General features: G+C 36.0%; 2 protein-coding genes, 1 long non-coding RNA gene and 1 other non-coding gene across 4 annotated transcripts; 2 read left to right on the plus strand and 2 right to left on the minus strand.

Moving 5' to 3' along the window:
* Window positions 1–210: 210 nt before the first annotated feature.
* On the minus strand, window positions 211–11,435 carry LOC105164225 (uncharacterized). Its single transcript, XM_020694988.2, has 16 exons — window positions 11,119–11,435; window positions 9,354–9,426; window positions 8,406–8,471; window positions 7,519–7,584; window positions 7,333–7,415; window positions 6,045–6,096; window positions 5,882–5,953; window positions 5,098–5,165; window positions 4,907–4,955; window positions 4,730–4,814; window positions 4,538–4,639; window positions 4,309–4,360; window positions 3,855–3,906; window positions 3,013–3,129; window positions 1,380–2,237; window positions 211–1,131 (listed from the first exon to the last, which is right to left on the minus strand). Exons 1-16 carry the CDS (start codon window positions 11,331–11,333, stop codon window positions 460–462), a joined length of 2,682 nt encoding a protein of 893 aa, XP_020550647.2. The 5' UTR covers window positions 11,334–11,435; the 3' UTR covers window positions 211–459.
* A 2,381-nt stretch (window positions 11,436–13,816) lies between these two features.
* Window positions 13,817–15,372, plus strand: LOC148787890 (uncharacterized). The gene is made up of 2 exons (XR_016065811.1): window positions 13,817–14,209; window positions 14,951–15,372. It is a non-coding gene; the product is annotated as an uncharacterized LOC148787890 (long non-coding RNA).
* A 139-nt stretch (window positions 15,373–15,511) lies between these two features.
* Window positions 15,512–16,897, minus strand: LOC105164224 (protein LURP-one-related 17). The gene is made up of 2 exons (XM_011082836.3): window positions 16,521–16,897; window positions 15,512–16,421 (listed from the first exon to the last, which is right to left on the minus strand). The coding sequence occupies exons 1-2, from the start codon at window positions 16,782–16,784 to the stop codon at window positions 16,035–16,037; spliced, it is 651 nt and encodes a 216-aa protein (XP_011081138.1). The 5' UTR covers window positions 16,785–16,897; the 3' UTR covers window positions 15,512–16,034.
* On the plus strand, window positions 15,708–15,780 carry TRNAA-AGC (transfer RNA alanine (anticodon AGC)). Its single transcript has one exon. It is a non-coding gene; the product is annotated as a tRNA-Ala (tRNA).
* Window positions 16,898–22,264: the final 5,367 nt, after the last annotated feature.

Genomic DNA, 22,264 nt, shown 5'->3' on the forward strand with positions numbered 1-22,264 from the left:
CTATTTTTTTTAATACAGGAGATTTTTAGCTAAATTTTAAAAATTTAGGAGCGTGTGCAATTTACCCTTGCGTAAACTACCCATATTTTTTGGTTATTAGAATTATTTTTTGTAATTACAAAAAAAAAAAAAATTCTGTGTATCAACCAATGTAAAGGGGACCATAAATGTATAGCTAAGTTATGATTCAAATAGCATGAACACCGGCACTCATCTACTAACTTTTATACTAATTTCTCGCATTTCTTGTTTGCTTCCTTTGAATATACGCATTAGTGGCCCTAATAGCTGCAATCCCTTCAGAACTTCATCTATCTACATAGACCATGCCTTTAAAAGTGACTAATGCAATACCAAGTTCAAAAACATACAGCATTTACCATTCATGTACAAGATGCTGCCAGGGGGCAAGCAAACTGACCATTCTACATACAGATTGTTCAGCTACCTCCCCCTATGTCACTGCATTCCAGATGATCTGTTCGGCAAAGAGTCCAAACCACCAGGCCTGCTACCTGGTCTTGCAGAAGGATAACTTAGAGCTGGGACATTATCCGGAACAGACGTCACATTTGAGGTTGGCCTCACCACTTGGGTTTGTTGGTTAGCCCGAATAATGTACTGGTTGAGTGCATTAGTGTAAGCCTGCCCTGATAGGGCCCCACGCATTCTGACAGCAGGGCGCCAGTTCTGCTCACCTGGATCATAAGCACCAGTGCTCGTGCTTGGCTGCGATGCAATTCCAAAGTTGCTCCGCTGGTCACTCACTGATGGCATTCTGCGATCAGAGGTGGTTGAATATGACAGTGCAGCTCCTGATGTATCAACAGCCCTAGTTCTGTCAGCAAGTGCGGTTCTAGGAGGGTGTTGACCACTGACTAATTCTGTTGTATGAACAATTCTGTCTTGTGAAACTCCCACATCGCTTTGGGTCCGCAACAAGCTGGCAGGTGATTGGATTGATGATATGTTCGTGTCCAGAGATTGGCTCATTGATCGAGGCATCCTGAAGTTCGTCATCTGCTGACTTGATCTTTGGTTCAAGACTCTCGGGGCGTTTGGGACCTGACCTGAGGCCTGAAGGACAATGTTTTGCTGTGGCGGTGAAACATAGGGAAATGGACGAGTTTGCTGCCAACAAATCGAGAAACTAATAAAAAAAAAATCGAGAAGAGACTTTGGGAGGTCGAAGAAATATATGATAATTCATGCATGTATATATAAAAAAGAGTATATGATAACAGAACAGAAATATAGCTCATAGATACAAGAGGGTGAGAACAACATGAATGATACAGAAAGGACAAGTAGTTGAAAAAAGGAAGCAATTGACAGAGGCAAGAAGCAAATACTATTGAACTGAAACACTGCTAGCTAACCTGTATACGAGGATAGTGATGTAATGGTGATGAAGACATCTGTGACAGCTGAAGCGGACTTGGATGAAGCACTGGGTTGGAGATCATTGGTGAAGCAGGTGAGGCTTGTGAAGCTGCAGAAAGGCCATTATGGATAAGAGCATTGACATTATCTCTAGACATTTGTTGAAGGACAGAACTTGAGGCCTGAACAGGAAGGGCCTGAACTGCACTTGGTAATCTGGTTATATGCCTCGGTATGGATTGGAGCCTCCCGTACTCATTAGTAATAGTTACATTTCCAAATTGACACTGCTGCAATTGCGATGTATGTGGCAAAGAGGCTTCACTTTGCGGCACAGAGGCGGGCATTAAAGAATTACCAGGGAAAGCCTCAACTTCTCCATTTGGACTAACAAAGGAATCAGTCAAACCAGGAGGTGATGCAATAAAATTTGAAGTGGAGACAGAAACGGCAGCAACCAATTCATTTGATGGAAAATTTGATGACGCCAGTCCAAAGGTTGATAAATAAACTCCAGACCAAAAGTCATACTCAACATCAGTGCTACTTGTATTAACATAATTTGTGTTGGCAATAAGGGGGTTGACTGCCATAGTCTGCGTCACAGATTGACTTTGACAAGCAGTTTGCGAAAGTTTTCTGTCTTCGGTTTCACAAGTGATGGTATTATCCATTGCATCATCAGTCTGAGTGAGATCCAGTACATCCACAGGCTCTGGAGAGTCATTGTTTTCAGTGATAGAGGTCTTCTTCTCTGGTTTCTGAATCGCAGCATCACTGTTCTTAACAGCTTGCCATGACCCGTCTGAGGAGAAAACTATGTCGGAGACATTTGCTTCAACTTCTTTCAGTACCTGAGACACATCCAACAACAAACGTTGCATATCACACGAACTATAATGATATTTAAGTATACTATGGCCAGCCGGAAGGCCGGTGGATGATAGAGGACACAGTGCCCCTGAAATTCCAAGAGAGCTCCCACATGTAATGAGAAAATATAATACGTAATGATGGGAAAAGTCAAGGATTGCACTCAACCATATCCATGAGGCATTTAGGTGTGATGTAAAACATCTGGGTTTTCCAATGTTTGCCCCTATTGGCCTTGGTTATCAAACTGACGTCATTATGTAGGGGGCATAAACTTGCTCCATTTTCCATATCCGAGACAATTCCTCTCTTTTTTCTTATATTCGGCTCTCCTTGCACTTCTTTATTAATCAGAGACGGTTATGGAGTAGTATATTCTAATTACTATTTTATTTTAGCTGCTGCTAAAGAATATAATACAGTTATGAAAAAAGCAACCATAAGTCACCCAGTTTAGCAGGTCTAGACTTGATAACAAGGTCGGGTTATGTATTAATGCCTATTGTCATTTTCTTGCGCATAAGGCCGTACCTTTTTAGAGTATATAACATACTTTTGTAACGATGCATTTTGTATACAGTACTTCGATAAAATCTTTTTTGTAGTTTCACATGAAGCTGCAGCCCCCTTGGTCTGAAGTTCTGTCTGAAGTAATCTTAGTATTATGTAATCTAGATAGAAATATATATATATGTGTGTGTGTGTGTGTGCATGCACCATACGAAGTCTCTGTGAATACAAAAATAAGCTACTTGCCTTCACCATTTTTTGGTCAATACGAATATCAGCAAAGCAGACATGCTGATTACAGTGCGGACAGCGCCAGGAGGGTCTTCTTGAATTTATGTCCACATAGTTATCAAAATCAAAACACTGGAATGAAAGGAAAAGACGTCAATAGAATAAGAATACAAGATAATAGGGAGTGAGAAGCGAGTTATAGAACTTCAGGGTTCGCTTAGGTGATTCATGATGGATTATCAGACATAATGACCTCTAGTTTGCAATCATGTCTGATATAATGCACTATTAACTTTTGAAAGCCGAAAGAGGATCAATGGTTTTATACTTGTAAATACACAAGTTACAGAAAGTCAGCATTTCTCAGTGGAAGCTAGCAGAAAATGTTTATGCTCACAGTGGAAGCTAACAACTCTGACTCCTTGGTTTGAATAATTTAAATAATTAACCAAAACAAAATAAGAAAGAACAAAAATTTAAAAAGACTAATAAAACTAAAAAACTACAAAACAAAAGATACAAGTAGATTACTAAACCAAAAAAAATTACATCTAGACTCTCTCTATTGTCTGTAATGTCAAACACACTCCTTTCATATGGAAGGTTATTTTGGTTCAGAAATTGGTCAAACTAACCAAAAGGTCCAGGGAATTAGATTTTTTTTTATATTTTATGAAGATTCGTCAACCTTTTTGGATTATGAAAATAAAATGGGTAGTGCCTGTAGTTTGACCATAGTGGAGGGTGTGCCTAGGCAAGACTCCATAATAAAGAACACAAAAGGTATGGCAACTCTATTACACTTGTAGTGAGTGAAATTTCTCTTCAGCCTTGTGCTTGCAATTACTTGCAATTACCTGAATATGCTTGCAAGAATGTCCTTTGACAGGAGTTCTGATACGCCTGAAGCTGTTGAAGATATTAATATAAAGAAATGAGCAGGTCGTCAATGTGCAACTAGATTCAAGATGTGCAGGGAATAAAGCAGTAAAATTCACAAAATAAACCGAAGGAAATTGTGAAAGGATCCAGCAGACATTAGCTAGCAATTAAAGTGGTCAAAATTCCAGAAATGATTTGGAACATCAACCGAAGCTTCAGCTGCCGTGCTTGGTGGGGTTGAAGAGGCATTCACACCAACCAATTATCCTTTGTTTTAAAAGCATTATAATGCAGCATATAATATAACATAAGAGAAAGTATAGGAGGTTTGATGTCCCAGTCCAACAATAGTTTCTTTTTGTCCACTCAGAGCATGTATGTATAGGAAAGAACATAAATCTTGTTGAACAACAAAAATTGAATGCTCACCTAATAGGGCAATTCAGTGATATCCGTGATGGCCCCTCAATTATTTCAGAATCTACATAGAGGAGGAACAAGGAAAAATAAAAGAAGTTAGCAACAAGCAGGTAATGATCACAGGCGTCTTACTAACATAATCCTTCAAGAAGGCATGTCATACTAAAATCATGTTCTCTGCAGTAAAATAATGAAAGAATTTGCACTCCAGTAGTGATATATTTTTCCCAAGGAGCACCTGAATCCACAGATGAAGGAGCATGCTGCTCATAATCTTGAAGTGCATTACTATCAGCGTTTGGCATCTCACTCATGACAGCAACTACAACCAAATAGTTTCCTTCAAAATCATCAAAATTAGGAGTCAGCATCTTTAAATATTCAACATCAAAACCAAAAATATCAGATGAGGAAACTTGGGTTAAGCTACCATTAAATTCCCCAACAGCCTGAAGAAGATTCGACCCATATTTCAGCAAATGTGTAACTGCTGTTGGTATCTGTGGACCAGTATCCTGGTAGAGGCAAATAATTTTTACAAGTAAAACTTTCACACCACAAAACTAACTCCAATAACAACTTCTTCCTAAATTAATCAGCAACAAACCATGACAAGACTACTCCTCCTCTCCACCGCCTTTCCGTTCAAGAGAAAGCTGCAGAGTAAAATACAACAAAATTCATGAACTAGTTCGATGCAAGGACATAATAAAACTCTAATTTCGTTTAAAGAGAAGGGTTTTTTATCCTTTTTTTTTTTTTTGTTTTCCTGGATGGGGGTTGGATGATGTTGCTTACTTCACTTTGGGGGGGCTAATGAGGCAGGAAGATGTCTCAATACTGTCTGTTTGAGCAACAAATAACCTCTGCAGGCAAAAGAAAAAGTAATTGATAATATCTCCGCCTATATCTATTGTTTTAGTGATTTTAAGTAATCAGAAAAACAACTGAAAACCTAAAATAAAATCAACCTTTCATGAAATTGTAGTACTGACAAAAAAAATATCAAGAAGAAATAACTTGAACAATGACCTGATTTAGCTATTAGTTGCCCACGAAGACAAATAACAGATTATGAAAATGTAAGTTATCAGACAATACCACATTAAATAACTGAAGCCTACCACCTTAGGCAAATTAAAATGTGGATTGATTAAGTATGTGGAAACAGTGAACTGTTATTAGCACTTTAAAGTGACAACCTCATCCAATCACCTCATATTCATAGCATCAAGGATCAGAAATAGCACAGTACCATTGATGGTCATGATAAGCAGATTTTGGAAGATAGCGAGTGTAAATAGACTACAATATCAACAATATCTGAATCATTTATAACCACAGCCTTTTTTGTTGAAATGAACTCATGAGTATGGTACCAATATTCGGCAGTCTCGGTGCCCTTGCCATGGATTAAATTAAGAGATTCAAGCCCAACTTAAGTAAAATGTGAAACGCAACAAGATTCATATTAACAGCCCAACTGAAAAATCATACACCTATATGGTGACTAGTTATCAAATCACAGGTACTTTCCTCATACATTAAATTGAAGTTTAGAATTATGATTGAACATGCTTACTATCTTGTCCCCTGGAGAAGACTTTAGATTCTTTGAAATCTGGAAATCACTCACATAAGCATCAAATCCAGGCTACAGTGTACAGAAAATCAACCAGGACCATCAGCGGTAGAATTAATATGAGATCCGAAACAGGTTTACATAAACGTTCAGAAATAACCACCTTGACTTCGAGAAAAACAAACATATGACCCATTTTCATTCTTGGATAGAATCTGCACAGACAACCAAGCTACTCTGAGTTGCAAGTTAAATTCCAAAATATTGAATTGAACCAAAATTAACAGTTGATTATTACATTACAGTGGGAAAGTGAAAAAACCAGGTAGCAGTAGGAAAGAACTAAGCATCAGCACATGCATGGCACAGAAATACTAAATTCTTGTTTTCAAATTCATCTACAGTTGCAAGCTGTTACCAAACCTATAAAACATAAGGCAGCATAGGTTCAACACGTATATATAGCTATAAGTACATAAATCACTATAAGACACGAGATGCCTTCATACTAACATATTAATTAATTATACATAGAACAGCCATAGACGTACTCTTCTCTCAATAAATCTGGTCATGCAGTAGCGAGTAACTGAATCTTGATTCAGAAGACAATGGCATATAAACACATCTCATATGGGAATAGTAGTCATATAGTCCAATAGATTCAAAATCACGGAATTTCAATTGCGGAAGGACCAAATTTCACCTTAAGTTGGTCTTTATTTTGCTTTGTTGTTTATTGCAAACTCTAAGCAGGGAGAAATTCAGGATTTGTGATCAGTCATTCTAAATAATGATTTGCATCTTCTTAAACTAGTAAATCAGTAATCATCATCCAACAGAATAAAAAGATGATCACTGGTTTCTTTCCTTAAAAGAATCTAGTGAGTAAAGTTAGTTTCTTAGATAGCACAAGGTCCTTACAACTTTTGGTTTCTTCTCAACAATGGTGTTTCTTCATCACTAAAAAGAGTGAGGGAGGGAGGACGTTTAATCTTACTACACATAGTGGCTAACTTAATATTTCTTCATTGTCCTTTTTCCTTATTTTCTGGACCACCATAATTCATATGGGAGTGAAAGTATATATCAACCCCATAAAATTAACAATTGATTCCATGACGTCTATATGAAATATCATGATTGGGGTACTGACAACTAATCAAAGATATAATGATCCTTGACTCCAGGTGTCATCATCATCAACATAACAGATTGAATGCCTGGCCATGAACTTGCCCTCTAAAATTAGTAAACCACAAACTAGGTTAGGAAGTGAAAATCATCAGCTAAGCCTAATAGGAAGCTTATATAACAGTAACTCCCTTTAAAGCTGCATAACCAGTTTTGGAGTGCTATAAACTTATATGTGAACAGTTAAACCATTGGATAGATGACAGAATAAATGGATTCAGAGTACCCATCTGTAAAATTGCAGAAAACCATTATACCTTGACATGATTGTTGAGATAACAGAAACAGAACAGACTGACTCAGCATTAAAATGTGATACGCTACCAAAATTGTTTGCGATCTGTGTATGCAGAAAAATCGAAAGAGTTAATGTACAGGAAATCTCAAACAAAAAGCAGAAAAAAACTTAAATGAGTATAGAATAATAGAAGTTATTGACCAACCTCCTTTGTCAAATTTATGAGCTCTTCGGAATCTCTATCTGGAAACCACCCACTTTGGCAAGCATTCTGGAAAGTAATTTACAGTTTAATTGAAATAAAAAAGGAGTATCAAATTCAATGTTTTAAGTCCAGAGACTAGACTATTTCATGCAAAGGCAACAATCTAATTTCTAAAAGAACAGGAATATCCCAAGGATAAACAAAAATTACACAAAAAGTACCACATCCTAAATGTGAGGCAAAATTTTTTGTATCGTCAGATATTGGAGATCCCCTGATGTATTCTCAAGGCCTTAATTAGCATGATCAAGAAGGTACATGTTTCAACCTAATTCCACTTATAGAAGATGTAAAAGGAAGTTGGAAAATCACAACCGTCCTTCTTGGCTTGTTCCAAGAGGTGAACTAGGTAGATCAACATCCTAATGACTGCCATTACTCCTTCCGTAAATTTAACCATTTACCTAGTATTGGTACTCAGGAACTTTTAAGCATATGCTTGGACAAGCAACATCATTGACCAGTTTTTACATAAAATGCAAAATTGACCTCCAAACACGCTTCAAGTGTACATTGACTTGTCTAACTTATTTATAGAAAAGGACAACATCAGAGTCACGCCATTTAGTCATACTTCCCAATTTGCAAAAGCATTATACCAGCATCCAGTGAAATTCTAGTGACGACAACTCCATATAACCATCCTCTAATCAGAGAGCAGTGCAGTATCTAGCAACAAGGAGCCAAGAAATACATACAATAAAGATGAGACAAGCAACACATTTTCACACTGCATCATTTTAGATACTATTGAGAATGATTAATTGAATGAGCGGATCACAAAATTAATAGGATCACATCAAATATTGACTGGTCAGAAAACTGACCTTAACGGAAATCATCAGGACCATAATAGCTGCCAGAACGAGGGTATCATTTTTACATTGGCACACCTGCAGACATCAAATTATTGGAAAAGAGATATAAAGGCTACAGATAAAAAAAATTGTGAACATAGAAAAGCAAGCATAAGGCATATTTATGGGCCATAAATTAGTAAAGCATGAGGATGTGAAATGCTAAAGAGAAAATGGTTCTACAGACAACATCATATATTTTCAACCATATAAAAGCAAATAAAAAGATAAGGTAGGCTACAGATGAAATTTTTGCATGGCCCTGCCAAAGAACAGTTTAATCCAATTGCCTTAGAGCTGTTGGAGCAATTGCCATTCCCAAGTTAAAAACAACTCTGGTTTACAGGAACTAAAACTTTTATCAAACAAGTCAGTCAGAGAAGCAGAGGTGAGAAGATCAAGAGCTGAGTACTTCACTTTTGCTTGAATTAAAACAAACACACTTACCTGTATCCAGATGAAACTCTGCTCCCATTATCAGAATAATCACCGGAAAGTAACAAAACTTTCTTCTTTTTAGTGGAAAGGATAAGAAGTACAAGTTCCACGCACAACCAAGAGAAAATGGTCAAGCTTGAAAATTAGTTACACGCACAATATAGACATCATAACAGACGTCCTTGGAGCACATAATTCACTGCCTATTTCCCCCAAATCCACTCATTGCCCTTCGGGGAAGTGAAAGGAGAGTCAAAAGGTGCCCTCCCCCCACACATTTTTTCAAAAAACTAACTACTAATAAGACCACATGCAGCATTCCCAGGAAAATAATGTATAAGATCCTTGAATGTGCACAAGTCATATAAGAATTTTGAGGGCCTTATACTGTCCAATTTAGTCATACAGGTTTGCTGTGTGTCAAAATGTTCAGAGAAATCTCAGAAACTCAAACAATGAATCTGTGTATAAAAGTATTACCTGCTTTACTAGTGAAGGCAACTCTTCAGCTCTACTTGGAACCTCATGGTTTGCAATGGCAAAATCAATACCTCTGCAGTAGACAAGAGGGGAGCAAAAGCATTAACCAGAAAATAACATACAAAATATCTAATTAGAAGCATTTAGCATACTGCTGAAAAGCAATATTTACATTGGTCATGTGCTAGTTAAAGAAGGCAAGAGAACAGCACAGACTAAAGAATTGGTTCTAACCCATCAAAGGGCAAAAATTTCATGAGCAATCCTCTTTGGTCGTTAAGAAAAGCATCAGATTATGAGAATAAGCACACTGCTTACGACATGGTTACAGAGAATCAGCAAAACCAAACATCAATTCATACGAAAAAGTTATCTACATAATAAAGAGAATACCAAAGGTTAATAATGCAAATCTAAAGCATCTCAGTCCCATTACTTCTAGCCAACTACTTAATCATGTGAAACTGAAATCCCATTCAATCAAAGAATTTTTTAGGACATGCAATCATGCAAATGCAGATTTAACACACACACACACACACACACACACACCCCAAAACAAGTACAAGTCAAGAAGCAAATGAAAATCATTATAACTCTTATTAAAAGTAAAATCACTGTGTAATTGTATGTCATAACCTCATTTCCTTCAAAATATTTTTCTTTAAGTAGAATTAGTCCATTTCAAACAAATGTGGGCAATGGATAGGCTAGAATTGATTTTATTCTATTTGTACTAATGAAGTTATTGATACAACAAATGGAACAACTTGCTTAGGGTAACAAAACAAAGAAGAATATTATGCAAGAGGTCCAGACCCATCTATTCATCTACTAGCTATCCTCACCAGATACAACATATTTCCAATTCAAATGCAAGCTTTTTGTGGCCATAGTTTCTATCTTAATTCTATATGCAAATTGCAACCTTCTTAGTTACAAATTGAATGATATGTAAAAGGAAAACAAGGAAGAAACCTTTTGACAATCAGTCCTATAAAAGGAATTCAATACAACCAAAAGAATCCTAGTACATGCTGCATATTCAAACAATCTAAAGAAACTAAAATATAAAGGTCACAGAATATGCAATTCCGGAACTACAGCAACAAAAGCATTGAGTTCTCAAACTCTTTTTGGAAATAATACTTTTTCTCTAACCTGACACAAGAAAGAATCACGCCAACCCTTCTCCACCCACATTAATGCCCGGAAAATAAGATATTTATTGAAATCTGGCTCTATCTATAAACCAAGGATCTAGAGAAAAAGCAAGCAACAAACCCTCATGGCATAAGCATCGCTTTTCACAGTGCCACAAAACCCATTAAACGGAAAGATATGCTCATGTTTATATATAACGCGCAACAGATAAAGAAACCAAAGGTAAGTAGTAGCTAGGTCATACACACTCAAACAACCACATTCAATCGAGGAAGTGCAAACAAGTGCATTCAAATTGATTTCCCAAGAACCACGCAAATAGAAGATAATCCAAATGTTTATCAGGAAAACAAAGAGCTCGTAAGTGCAATGCACATGACAGAATTGTGAAGTTCCGGAACTGTTTGGAAGTAGCCAAGACAAGATAATGACACGGCTTAAGCATGTTTATTACTAAATGTAAACAGAAGAAGGAGATTCTTGAAAGATGGAAAGAAACTAGAGTACTCGTTGTTTGGACACACTATCACTATACCCAGCCAACAAAAAATCCAAGAAATCAGAAAGGAACTGAAGAAAATGTGAGTTTGGAGTGGACTACCTAGCGAGGGAAAGGCATAGGTTTAAGAACTCAACGGCATCACCCTTGTGGTGGCTGCGTACATGAAGCGCTAAACAATCGATTACCGCAGAAATACGGAAGGAATTCACATGCGACGCGTTAATGCCGTTGTTTGGAGCGGCTTCTCCTCCTTGGCCGCCGCCGGTCGGTGCCACCCCCTGCACCGGCGCCTGTGTCACCCCCGTGCCAGCCATTCTCCCCTGTTGTGTCTACCTTTATGCCAGTTGCTTCTTGTGGGACCTTTCGAAAAGTGAGAATTTTAGTGGACTTCTTTATTCTAATTTCAACGAGAAACGTATATCTGTCTTTTGGTCGGCAAAACTGTTTTCAGGTCGCTATTTTTTTATATTTGTCTTTGATAATTCACATTTTTATCCATATTTAATATTTGTATGATACATTATTGATTGCTTAAATTATCAAATTAAAATTAAACTAATAATATATACTAAAAAAATATTAATGATAATAATGTTACATTAGTTATTTATAATTTTTGTTTGCGTTAGAAATAGGGCTGAATTTTTTTTTCACACGTCAAAATTAAATAAATTATTAAGCTTATTCAGAGTCAGATGAATTCCAAGAGGTTGTCGCTTACTTCTCGTAGTATATATATATATATATGTGATGAGATTGGGTAGAATAAAAAATAAAAAATTAATTATGTATTTTGAATTCAATAATTTATTTTTCTTCAATTGAGAAAGGAACATGAAAAAAAAATGTGTATAGTCATTAGTGATTACTATTATTATGGCAGTTTTAAGTATCATTAACGGTCATTTAGGGTTAAGCCGTTTTAATCCGTAATATTTAATTTACTCAATTTTAAACTATAATGCATGGATATGGACATGGGTACGGCAACGCGGATATAATATAATATGGATATGGCGATACGAAAAATATAAAAAAATTAGGACACAACAAATAATATATATTTTTATTATATATATTCTTAATTTCTCATAAAATTAAAATATGCAATATAAACAATGTCAAGATAATATATAAAATAGACATGTCTTACATCTATATTTTTAATCAAATATGATTTAAATATATATATAATCAGTTTATTTAAAAAAGTACGAAATAAAAAATATTTAATATTCAAATTAATTAAACCATCGTGACCATCTCCTAAATTTTTAATAATTTCTTTTCAAAAATTTTAGTTGAGATTATTGAGTTATTTTTTTGTATTTTTTGTTAGTAAAAAAAAAAGCCTAAATTTTTTAAAATTATAAAAAAATTTGAAAACGTGTCGGACACGCAGGTCCTTTTTTTATTTTTTCTTTTCTTAATTTTCATGTATTCGAGAAGTGTCCAAGAAGTGCCGGTATCCGACACGTGTTCAATACTGCATTGGGTAAATTTTTCGAAGTGTCTATATATTATACATTTTAAATCAATAGTATTAAGTTAGATTTTTATTTTAGTCATTTAAACAATTACATATAAAAAATAAAAAAAATACATATTTTCGTCATGTAATTTTATATCGTCAGTATTTTTGGTCCCGTAATTTACTCAATTTACATATTTAGTCAAATTTTTTATACGAATTTAGTCATAAATATTTCACATTTGGTCCTTTTTCGGCAAATATAGTCATGTATAGATAATTTTGATCATAACGACCTATAATTATATGACAAAAAAAGAGATATATTACCGTGTAAAGAGGACCAAAATTGTCAATACATAATTAAATACTGGATGTTTAGAACTAAATTTGTCAAAAAAACATGACTAAATGTGAAGATAGAATAAGTTATACAACTAAAAATACAAATGATCTAAAGTTACAAGATCAAAAATCTAATTTTGCCTTAAAAATATAAGGGTATATTACATTTTGCTATCCAAACTATATCCGTTTACACTTTGGTATATAATTTTTTTTTATGTCAATTTGTCCTCTCAATTTTGTAAAATTTGCACTTTACCATATGTAATTATTTTTTTGCTGAAAAAAATCATATGCTATGCATGTTGTGAAAAATATTATATCACATAATCCTTAAATATCACATGTGCACGCACTACATATGATGTTTAAAGTGCAAATTTTTGTAAAATTGAAACAAAAAAAATTAAATATCAAAATATAATTATCATTATTCGAATAAACAAAATACATTAACTCTAAATATAATGGTGAAATTAGCAATCCATAATATAGACAATCAAAGAGAATCTTGCAATAAAATTCAGAAATTCAATAAATAAAATTATTTAAGATAAAATTAAGATATTTGATTTATCAATTCCAAATATACTATATTTAAAAATAAAAACTGCAACTCAAAATGTTATTTGAAAAGTGAATATGATTGTAATTGAAAATGATTTGAATTAATTTTATAGTAAGACGATTTAATTCAAAAGTTTTTAAAACAGGTAAATAAATAAAATAATTCTGAAAACTTTATCAATTATTAAATATTTTGAAAATTTTACTATAAGTATTTGAGATATAAATTAATATATTAATTTAATAGTATGATCTCGTATTTTATGCGTAGGAAGCTTCGGAAAGTACGAGGAGTAAAGTAGGCTCAGGGATATCACGTGTCGCTAACCACACTTGAATATTCCCTCTACTTTCCTGCTATTCCCGAAAAGTATAAATACCATCATCCTCGCACTCCGGATTTTTTGCGCCCTAGTCTGTCTCCTTGGCCGCAACATGCTTCCTTCCCCCACCTGAATTTGCTCATCAAATTCTCCATCTCCTCTTTGGATTCCCGATAGTTTCCGTGATTTCCCATCTATTCCTCCATCTATAATGTTAATTAAGCTCGAATTTGTTGGATTAACCTGGAATTCGGTTCTGCCAGGGTTGAACTAAAGTGGGATAATTGATGAATTGTTGTGGGTTTGATGTCGTGGTGCTTTGGGGCGTAATTTGAAGGGACGGTGGGGTGGCTCTGCCACGGCCATTGTGGGTGCGAGGTTCACGGGATCAGCGGAGGGGTTCGTCGGCAGTGGCAGTGTGGTGGTGAGAGAAGTTCGGTCGGATCGGTAGAGGGTGCATGCAGCTCTGGAGGCCAAGATGGACGTAAATTTTCATTAGCTAAATTAGTGTTTTCCAGGCATTGAAGATTCTAAAAAATCCTTTTCCCGTTGAAATGTCATTATTCAGTTTGTTGACATAAACCATCTCTTTACATAAAAATGTGGTATATTCTTATTGTGGAAGATATTTGTCTTTCCCCATCTACATTTCGCGATCGACTTTCGTATTCTAAAATTTGCCCAGTTATTATGAATAAGCAAGGATAATTTGCACTTTATAGATTATTAAGATCATGTTGAGGAGACGCTGATCTATGCATTAGCAAAAATTATGCTCTTGATACTCCTAAACCACAAGAATTTATAGAATTTAGAATGTTCACCCCTTTCACTCAAATGACTGTAACAGGGTTGCACCTTCTCCGATATCATGAGAATGCCAAAACAATTGTAACTTAGGAATATGAATGGCTTGAGTGCTTCAGTGCACGACATTATCTAGCTTGACCATTTTGAAGGTCATCTATGACTTCCTTTTTCTAGCTTTCCTCGTGCCTTAAAGAAATTGAAATCATGCTATACAATGTGGGTAGTGGATATTGAAGTTGCATCCATTATTTTTCACTTATGGGATTCATAGAAGAAACAAGGTTGATTATTTCATTAATATTTTACTTTTACTCCTTGTCCTACATGGAAGCAATGTTGGTATTATTCAAATCTAAGTTTTTGTCCATTCTCCATTTTATATGACTAATGCTTGCTACAAATATGATTATCCCAGATAAAAATCGGGTTGTTAGCGCCTCACTAAGAGCTGTTTGGAGCAAGAATCCTGATTCTGGACTGTCTAAGGAAGGCCGTGAATCCTCCAGGTTGCAAGATGATGACACATCTAAAGAACATGGCCTCGGAAATGCAAAGTCTCATTTGATACTAGCTCTAAAGGCTGAAGTTTTATTAGAGAAATGTAGTAAACTAAAAAAGCATTAGCAGGTGCGCTAAGAGATCAGCAATGGTACAAATGGAAGTTTCCAAAAGTAAAGTTGGAGTACATGATGTAAATGAAGTTTCTAATGATTTTGCTTCATCTCCTGGAAATTATCATATTTCAGGAGAGAAGATAGTCTTAACATTTTCACTTGAGCGCTTGTTTCTTCCCTTTATGTTTTTCCCATAATGTCTCTAAGGAGGTTTCCAGTTGAACATTATTGTGATCAGAAATGGAATTCAGGAAGAATCCCTTCTTCATATTTTTTCAACGAATTAAGTGAAAAATCAGAAGGTAACTGATTTTATTCAAAATCCCAGTGACGACATTCTGTCTCTTCTACTTCATATCTTGAAACGAACTAATCTTATAAGATAAATGTGCTTCCATACCTTCTTACCCCGAAATAATTGGCGCGAGAGGAAAGGCATTTTCTTTTTGCCTTTTGGAGATTACTCCCCGTTGTAGATTCAGTGAAAAGGGAGCTGTAGGCTGTAGTTCAGATGATGCGTGAGTTTAGGTATAAACCTATACAATGAACAGTCGCCTTGGGGATGTAGCTCAGATGGTAGAGCGCTCGCTTAGCATGCGAGAGGTACGGGGATCGATACCCCGCATCTCCACACATACAAACGGACATACTTTTTTAATATTCTTCCTTCTCATAATTCCTGATTCCTTTCTGTATGCAGATTCACCTCACATATTCCATCCCTCCCACCTTATCTTCTCCAGCTTATGATTTTAAGAAATACTTGTTAATATTTACATTCAAGATCTGCCCAAAACTTCAGTCTCACCTTCACAACACCCATCACTACTACCTACACTACACATTTAATTCACACAACAAACATGTTCATTTGAACAAAAACAATCAGGACATCATCTGATCAAGTAATATCACAACAGCCACCGCATCTCTGCACTCCAATCCCGGCCTAACCACTAACTCAAACACCTCTACACCAAAACATACACCTCCTCTCCCCCCGCCTTCTTTCTTCTTGATCTCCCCGACCACCCTCCTCGACTCATCCAAAATCTTGCACAATCGATGCCTGTAGGACCCTTCAACCACATATGTACATCTCCTATCATCAGACACTCCACAATGAACATATGCAAGAACATTGGGTTTTGTCGTTCCCATCAACTTCATATTTTTCCTCGCACAAAAAACAGGTTTCTTGGATGAGTTCTTCATGTTCTTGCCAACTTCTCCTTCATACACATGCCAGTAGTTGTGCAATAACCTCAGCTTCTGCAAAAACAACAAACATGTACTAATCAATGCTTATGTACTTCAAAGATGGGATTTGGAACAGATGTAATTATGATCAATTATTTATATTCTTTTTACCTTGGGACGACAAATGGTGAAAATGGGATTGCCTGAGCCATCCATGAGAACGATCTGATCGGGTCGACACGTGTAATTATCGACCCGATATGCTAAACTGCCATTGGAGGCGATCGCAGTGAACCCACTGCAGCCTAAAACAAGTGATTTTCTCCAAACTGTAAGAGAAGTGCATGCAGCTTCATCGCTGATCACATTGATCTTGTTATGTTGTTCATGATAATGGTGGACTGTTCTTAATGTGGATTTCAAGCAGAGGAGCATTTGTTGACTGAACTTTCTCTTTAGTACTTTTCGGACATCAATTAGAAGACTGTTTCATAGATATTAATTATAAACAGGGAATCTGAATATGTGTGTGCTTGTGTCATTCTATGTGTTTTCTACTGTCACTCGGACAAACACTGCTACCCATAAAAACATGTGCGTGTCCTGAAATTCAAGTTAGGTCAGATCAAGATTCATCGAACTCAAACAAATTACATGTATCCAAAATTCTAAATTAGTGAATTTTTTAATATACATTTCATAATAGGTATACAGTAATTATTCATTTTGCAAGTATCGAATTTTCTATATAATTGATTGAATTTGACTGAACTATTTGAATAAGAATTTTTCGTATATAATAAAATGTTTACTCAAAAATTTGAAAACGGAACAATTTTCCCTAATGTTCGATGTTAGATATTAGGGTAAATTACAACAGATTTTCTTAAAAATTATCATAATTACAAATACCCCTTTATTGTTTAAAAAATTACAAATACCCTTTAGAATTAACGGTCGTCTACCAAATACCCCCTACAATTCAAGAGTGAGTATTTATTAAGCGGCCATTACTTTTAGGAGGACATTTATAATTTTTTATATAACAAAAAAATATTTATAATTATGACAAATCTCGCAGAACCCGTTCTAATTTACAGGGTATATTAGCCTAACTTCTAGAGCTGATCCAATTTCAATCATGCGTTGCATGTAGCATGTGTTTTATGAGTTTGATGCTATAAGTATTAATGTTCATCGTGTAAGTTTCCTTTGCTTATCTTAAATTAAGGTTTCATTAAATTATAAAAGAAAAAAGAATTATAGTATTTGAAAATTTTGGAATGAAAAAGTCCCACGAGATTGTTATGGGTGACAATTTTGTGTTATCAGTGAAATTTATGAGCTTAAACTGAAAAGGACACCAAGTACTTTATGCTGACTCGGATCAGGAAAATGATTGAAGAAAATTATGCACATACATATGACCATTACAATTTATGTGGTGTGTTCTACTGTTCTTGATAGTTTTATTGAAACAAATATTTTCAGTTGGAATTGCAACTATTGTTCATATAACTCAATCTAATAATGATCATCTCCAAAAGTTTGATTATTATTGTCATAGGTGATTTTTAATTGAGTCCTACGAAATTCAAAAAAATCAATAAAATTAGAGCTATTAGGTGGTTAATCTAGCAATGAACTCCAACGATTGGAGGGACTCGCAGTGGTCAGCCCAGACGAGACGACTGCTTTCCGTCAAGTCGTAAGATTATGTATGAATGTTGATGCATGTTTAGTTTCAGACAATAAAAAAAATTGGTGACATGATGACAGGAAGTGAGCTTAAGTTGAAAGAGTGAGGCCATAATTAATTAGGCCATTAGGTGAATTAAAGAGGTATTAAATATTATTTAGTTTCAACATTAGGAGAAAATATTTATTAATTTTGGCTTGTTATATGGTTAATATATTAGTTTCCCCAAACTATATTTATGTCTCGTATTCCCTTATACATTAAGGGTTTATATTCTGAGTTCTCAATTCAGGTTGAGTCGGATCAGATCAACTTTTGACTTGGACCCCTAGTCTATTGAATATTTATTTCTATAACCATGGGCAGAAACCAGAATGATAAAAAATTCTAGATTTCACCCACATTCCTAATCTTGGAAAAATGCCAAAGATGGTTCAAAATTCACTTACGCTAAATATGATGTTTTTGTTTTTTTTTTAATGTAATATGAGGGTTTTTAGATCTAAAATTATGTCGATAAATTCATCAAAAAGGAAAAATAAAAAATATTTTGAAAAAAACATTGTCAAATAGTAAGCTTTGAAATAATCACAATTTATTTTTTATACACTGGAATTTATATAAAAGCTTATTCACATGTGACGTAATTATCCTAATATTCAAAATCAACAAGTCCTTATAGTAAAAAATCCTGATATAAATACGGTCGAAAAAATAATATACAAAAATGATAATTATATTTACACCCTCTAATCTATAATATTTTTATATAAACCACCCACTTTTACCTTCTACATAATTAGAAATCATCCCTGACAGTCAAAAAATAAAGATAGTTTGTGTAAGTTATTCAAAAAATATGAATAAATTGTGTATATAAACTATAAATGAAGGTGTGTAAATATAATTATTCCTATTCAAAATGAAGAGGCCTTTGCACTAAAAAAATATTGAGATAAACATGGACCGGAAAAGTAAATACTCAAAAGCAAGAGGCCTACCAGTAAAAAATCTTGGACCGGTCTTGTTATTACCAGTTGGGTTTGATGATAGACATGGGGATGAGATAATGATTGTGGAAGCTTCAATGCATTGCAGCGATGGTGACTGCATTTTGATTCATTGAACAACCCTTGTTGGTTAACGACTTTACACATGTCGTCCGCATGCCTTTCACGACTTTCCCTATTCTACACCAACGACCTTTCATTACAAGAATTTCTCCCACGAGGTACTATGTATAATTACCGGCAAGAATTTAGGAACTCTCATCTGTGAACCATTCATTCGATGCATGTGTTTGCCATGTACATCTATTTATTTATACAATATATATATATATATATATATTTATGATAAAAAAATGCACTGACATATTTGAAATTATGATTAATTACATAAAATTCTTACCTTTTATAAAATTAAGGTATATTTTTTAAGGGGGTGTTTATAAAATTACTTTGGCTTAATCTCAAAGGGTGTTAATGTAATTTGTTCTTAATTTAAAAAATATTTATTTTATAAAAGAATAATGTTATTTTAATAAGACCCTTTTATTCAAAACAGTAATTTAATCAAATTTCAACCATCATTTCTAGAAATAATAGAAGTACACAAACTCTCACTTAAAACCTCCCAAAGCCAAATATGTGAGACTCGTATTTGTGTTCACATTGTGGGCGACAAGGTAGCAATTCTCACATGCTCCCAACCTCATCATATTGGCATTTCCACTTTGGGCACCTAAAACAAAAGCTTTTCACTTTTTGATACAATATTATTTGTAGTTAGTTAAGGGATAATGCTACTGTTTTTTTTTTTTTTTTTATGAGTTTTGTGTTAAGTTGTGAAGATTGATTTGAAAAAGAAAATGATAACCTGATTCAACTTAGAAATCCCAAGTTGAGTTGGAGAAGGATAACTCGATTCAAAGTTGAGTTGGAGAAGGATAACCCGATTCAAAGTTGAGTTGGAGAAGGATAACCCGATTCAACTTAGAAATCCCAAGTTGAGTTGGAAAAAGGATAAGTCGTGGCTATATATATACTACTCTTATTAGCATTGTTTTATATAGCAAAGTAGAATAGAGTAGAGAGAAAAGAAAGAGTTGAGACGAGGGTGAGTGTTGTCTTTCACGTGTGGTGAAGACTTGCATACAAGTGTGTGTGTGTTGTACTCCTCAATTTTCCTCCTCTTTGAGTGTTTTCTCCTGGCTTGGTATCGCCCCCAGACGTAGGATTTATATCCAAACTGGGTTAACAAATTCGTGTGTCTTTTATCGCCTTCATATTCCACCTGTTATCCATCTTAACCCGATCCATTTCCTAACAACTGGTATCAAGAGCCTGGTTCAAGGAGTTAAGATGGAGGGAAAGTTTCCAGTCGAACGGTTCAATGGTTCCGACTTTGGGTTTTGGCGTATGCAGATGGAGGCCTACCTGTACGGGAAGGACCTGTACGAACCACTTGCAGAGAAGTCCGAGAAGATGAGTGATGAAGAATGGAAGGTGCTCGATCGAAAGGCGATGAGCGCAATAATCCTGTCGCTCTCTCGGAATGTCGCCTATCATGTGAAGGGAGCAAAGAGCACGAAGGAAGTTCTACAGACTCTTGCCGATATGTACGAGAAACCCTCAGCAATGAACAAGGTTATGCTGATGAAAAAACTATTCAGGTTGCAGATGGAGGAGAGGAAGTCGGTGGCCGATCACCTCAATGACTTCAACCAACTCACGACACAGCTGGCGTCTGTGGATATCGTGTTTGACGATGAGGTAAAAGCGTTAATTTTGCTTTCATCTTTACCTGACAGTTGGGATGTGGTTGTTACTTCGGTGAGCACTTCGTCTGGGAAGGAGAAGATGAAGTTCGACAACATCAGGGACATGATGTTGAATGAGGAAACCCGTAGAAAGCAAACGGGTGGATCATCTGGCTCTGCACTACATACAGAGTCCAGAGGGAGACCTGACACACGGGGTAAATACCGTGGAAGGTCAAGGTCCAGGGGGAAGAATAAAGGCAAGAAGGAGATGGTGTGCTGGAACTGCGAGAAGCCCGGACACATGAAAAGCGAATGTCGGGCGCCAAAGAAGGAAAAGGAGGGCCGGACAGCGAATGCCGCGACGGAAGAGATCACGGATGCACTCTTGTTGAGTGTGAGCAGTTCTTCCGATGATTGGGTTGTGGATTCAGGGGCCTCATTCCACTCATGCAGCAACAAAGACATCATGGAGCCATACACCTCAGGTGATTTTGGCTTAGTTTATCTTGCAGATAACAAACCCCTCAAGATTGTAGGAAAGGGAGATGTGCGGATCAAATCAATGAATGGGTCATGTTGGACCCTACATGATGTGAGACACATACCAGGACTGAAGAGGAACTTGATCTCAGTCGGACAGCTGGATAGTGATGGATTCCACACGACGTTTGGAGACGCGAAGTGGAAGATCAGTCGGGGAGCAATAACTTTGGCACGAGGACTAAAGTCGGGAACGCTCTACATGGCGGGAGGATCCAGTTCAAACATCCCCTTTGCAGGAACTGTATCGCAGGCTAACCTGTGGCACAATCGCTTGGGCCACATGAGCGAGAAAGGAATGAACGTGCTGAAGTCGAAAGGACGGTTGCCCGAGTTAAAATCGGTGGAGGTGGGTCATTGTGGGGTGAGCTTCTTGACCACAGGAAGAACTCCGAGGAAAGAAAAGTTAGAGCTTGTTCACACCGATTTGTGGGGGCCAGTACCAGTGTCATCTCTTGGTGGATCAACGTACTACATGACATTCGTCGATGACTCCACTAGAAAGGTATGGGTGTATTTCTTAAAAAGAAAATCTGATGCCTTTGATACATTCAGGAGATGGAGGGCACTAGTGGAAAATGAGATAGGTCTACAAGTGAAATGTCTCAGATCGGATAACGGTGGCGAGTACAGCAGTGAAGGTATCAAGAATTACTGCGCCGACCATGGAATCCGAATGCAGAAAACAATCCCGGGGACACCTCAGCAAAATGGCGTTGCTGAGAGGATGAACAGAACACTGAATGAGCGTGCGAGATGCATGCGATTGAAGAGCGGACTACCAAAGATGTTTTGGGCAGATGCAGTCAACACGGCTGCTTTCTTGATCAATCGAGGGCCTTCTGTCCCGTTGAACAACATGATACCGGAAGAGGTATGGAGTGGTAAGAAAGTGGATCTTTCTTTCTTACG

The sequence above is a fragment of the Sesamum indicum genome, linkage group LG6 (assembly GCF_026168435.1).
Source record: "Sesamum indicum cultivar Baizhima isolate 11 linkage group LG6, ASM2616843v1, whole genome shotgun sequence".
NCBI classification, from domain to species: Eukaryota; Viridiplantae; Streptophyta; class Magnoliopsida; order Lamiales; family Pedaliaceae; genus Sesamum; species Sesamum indicum.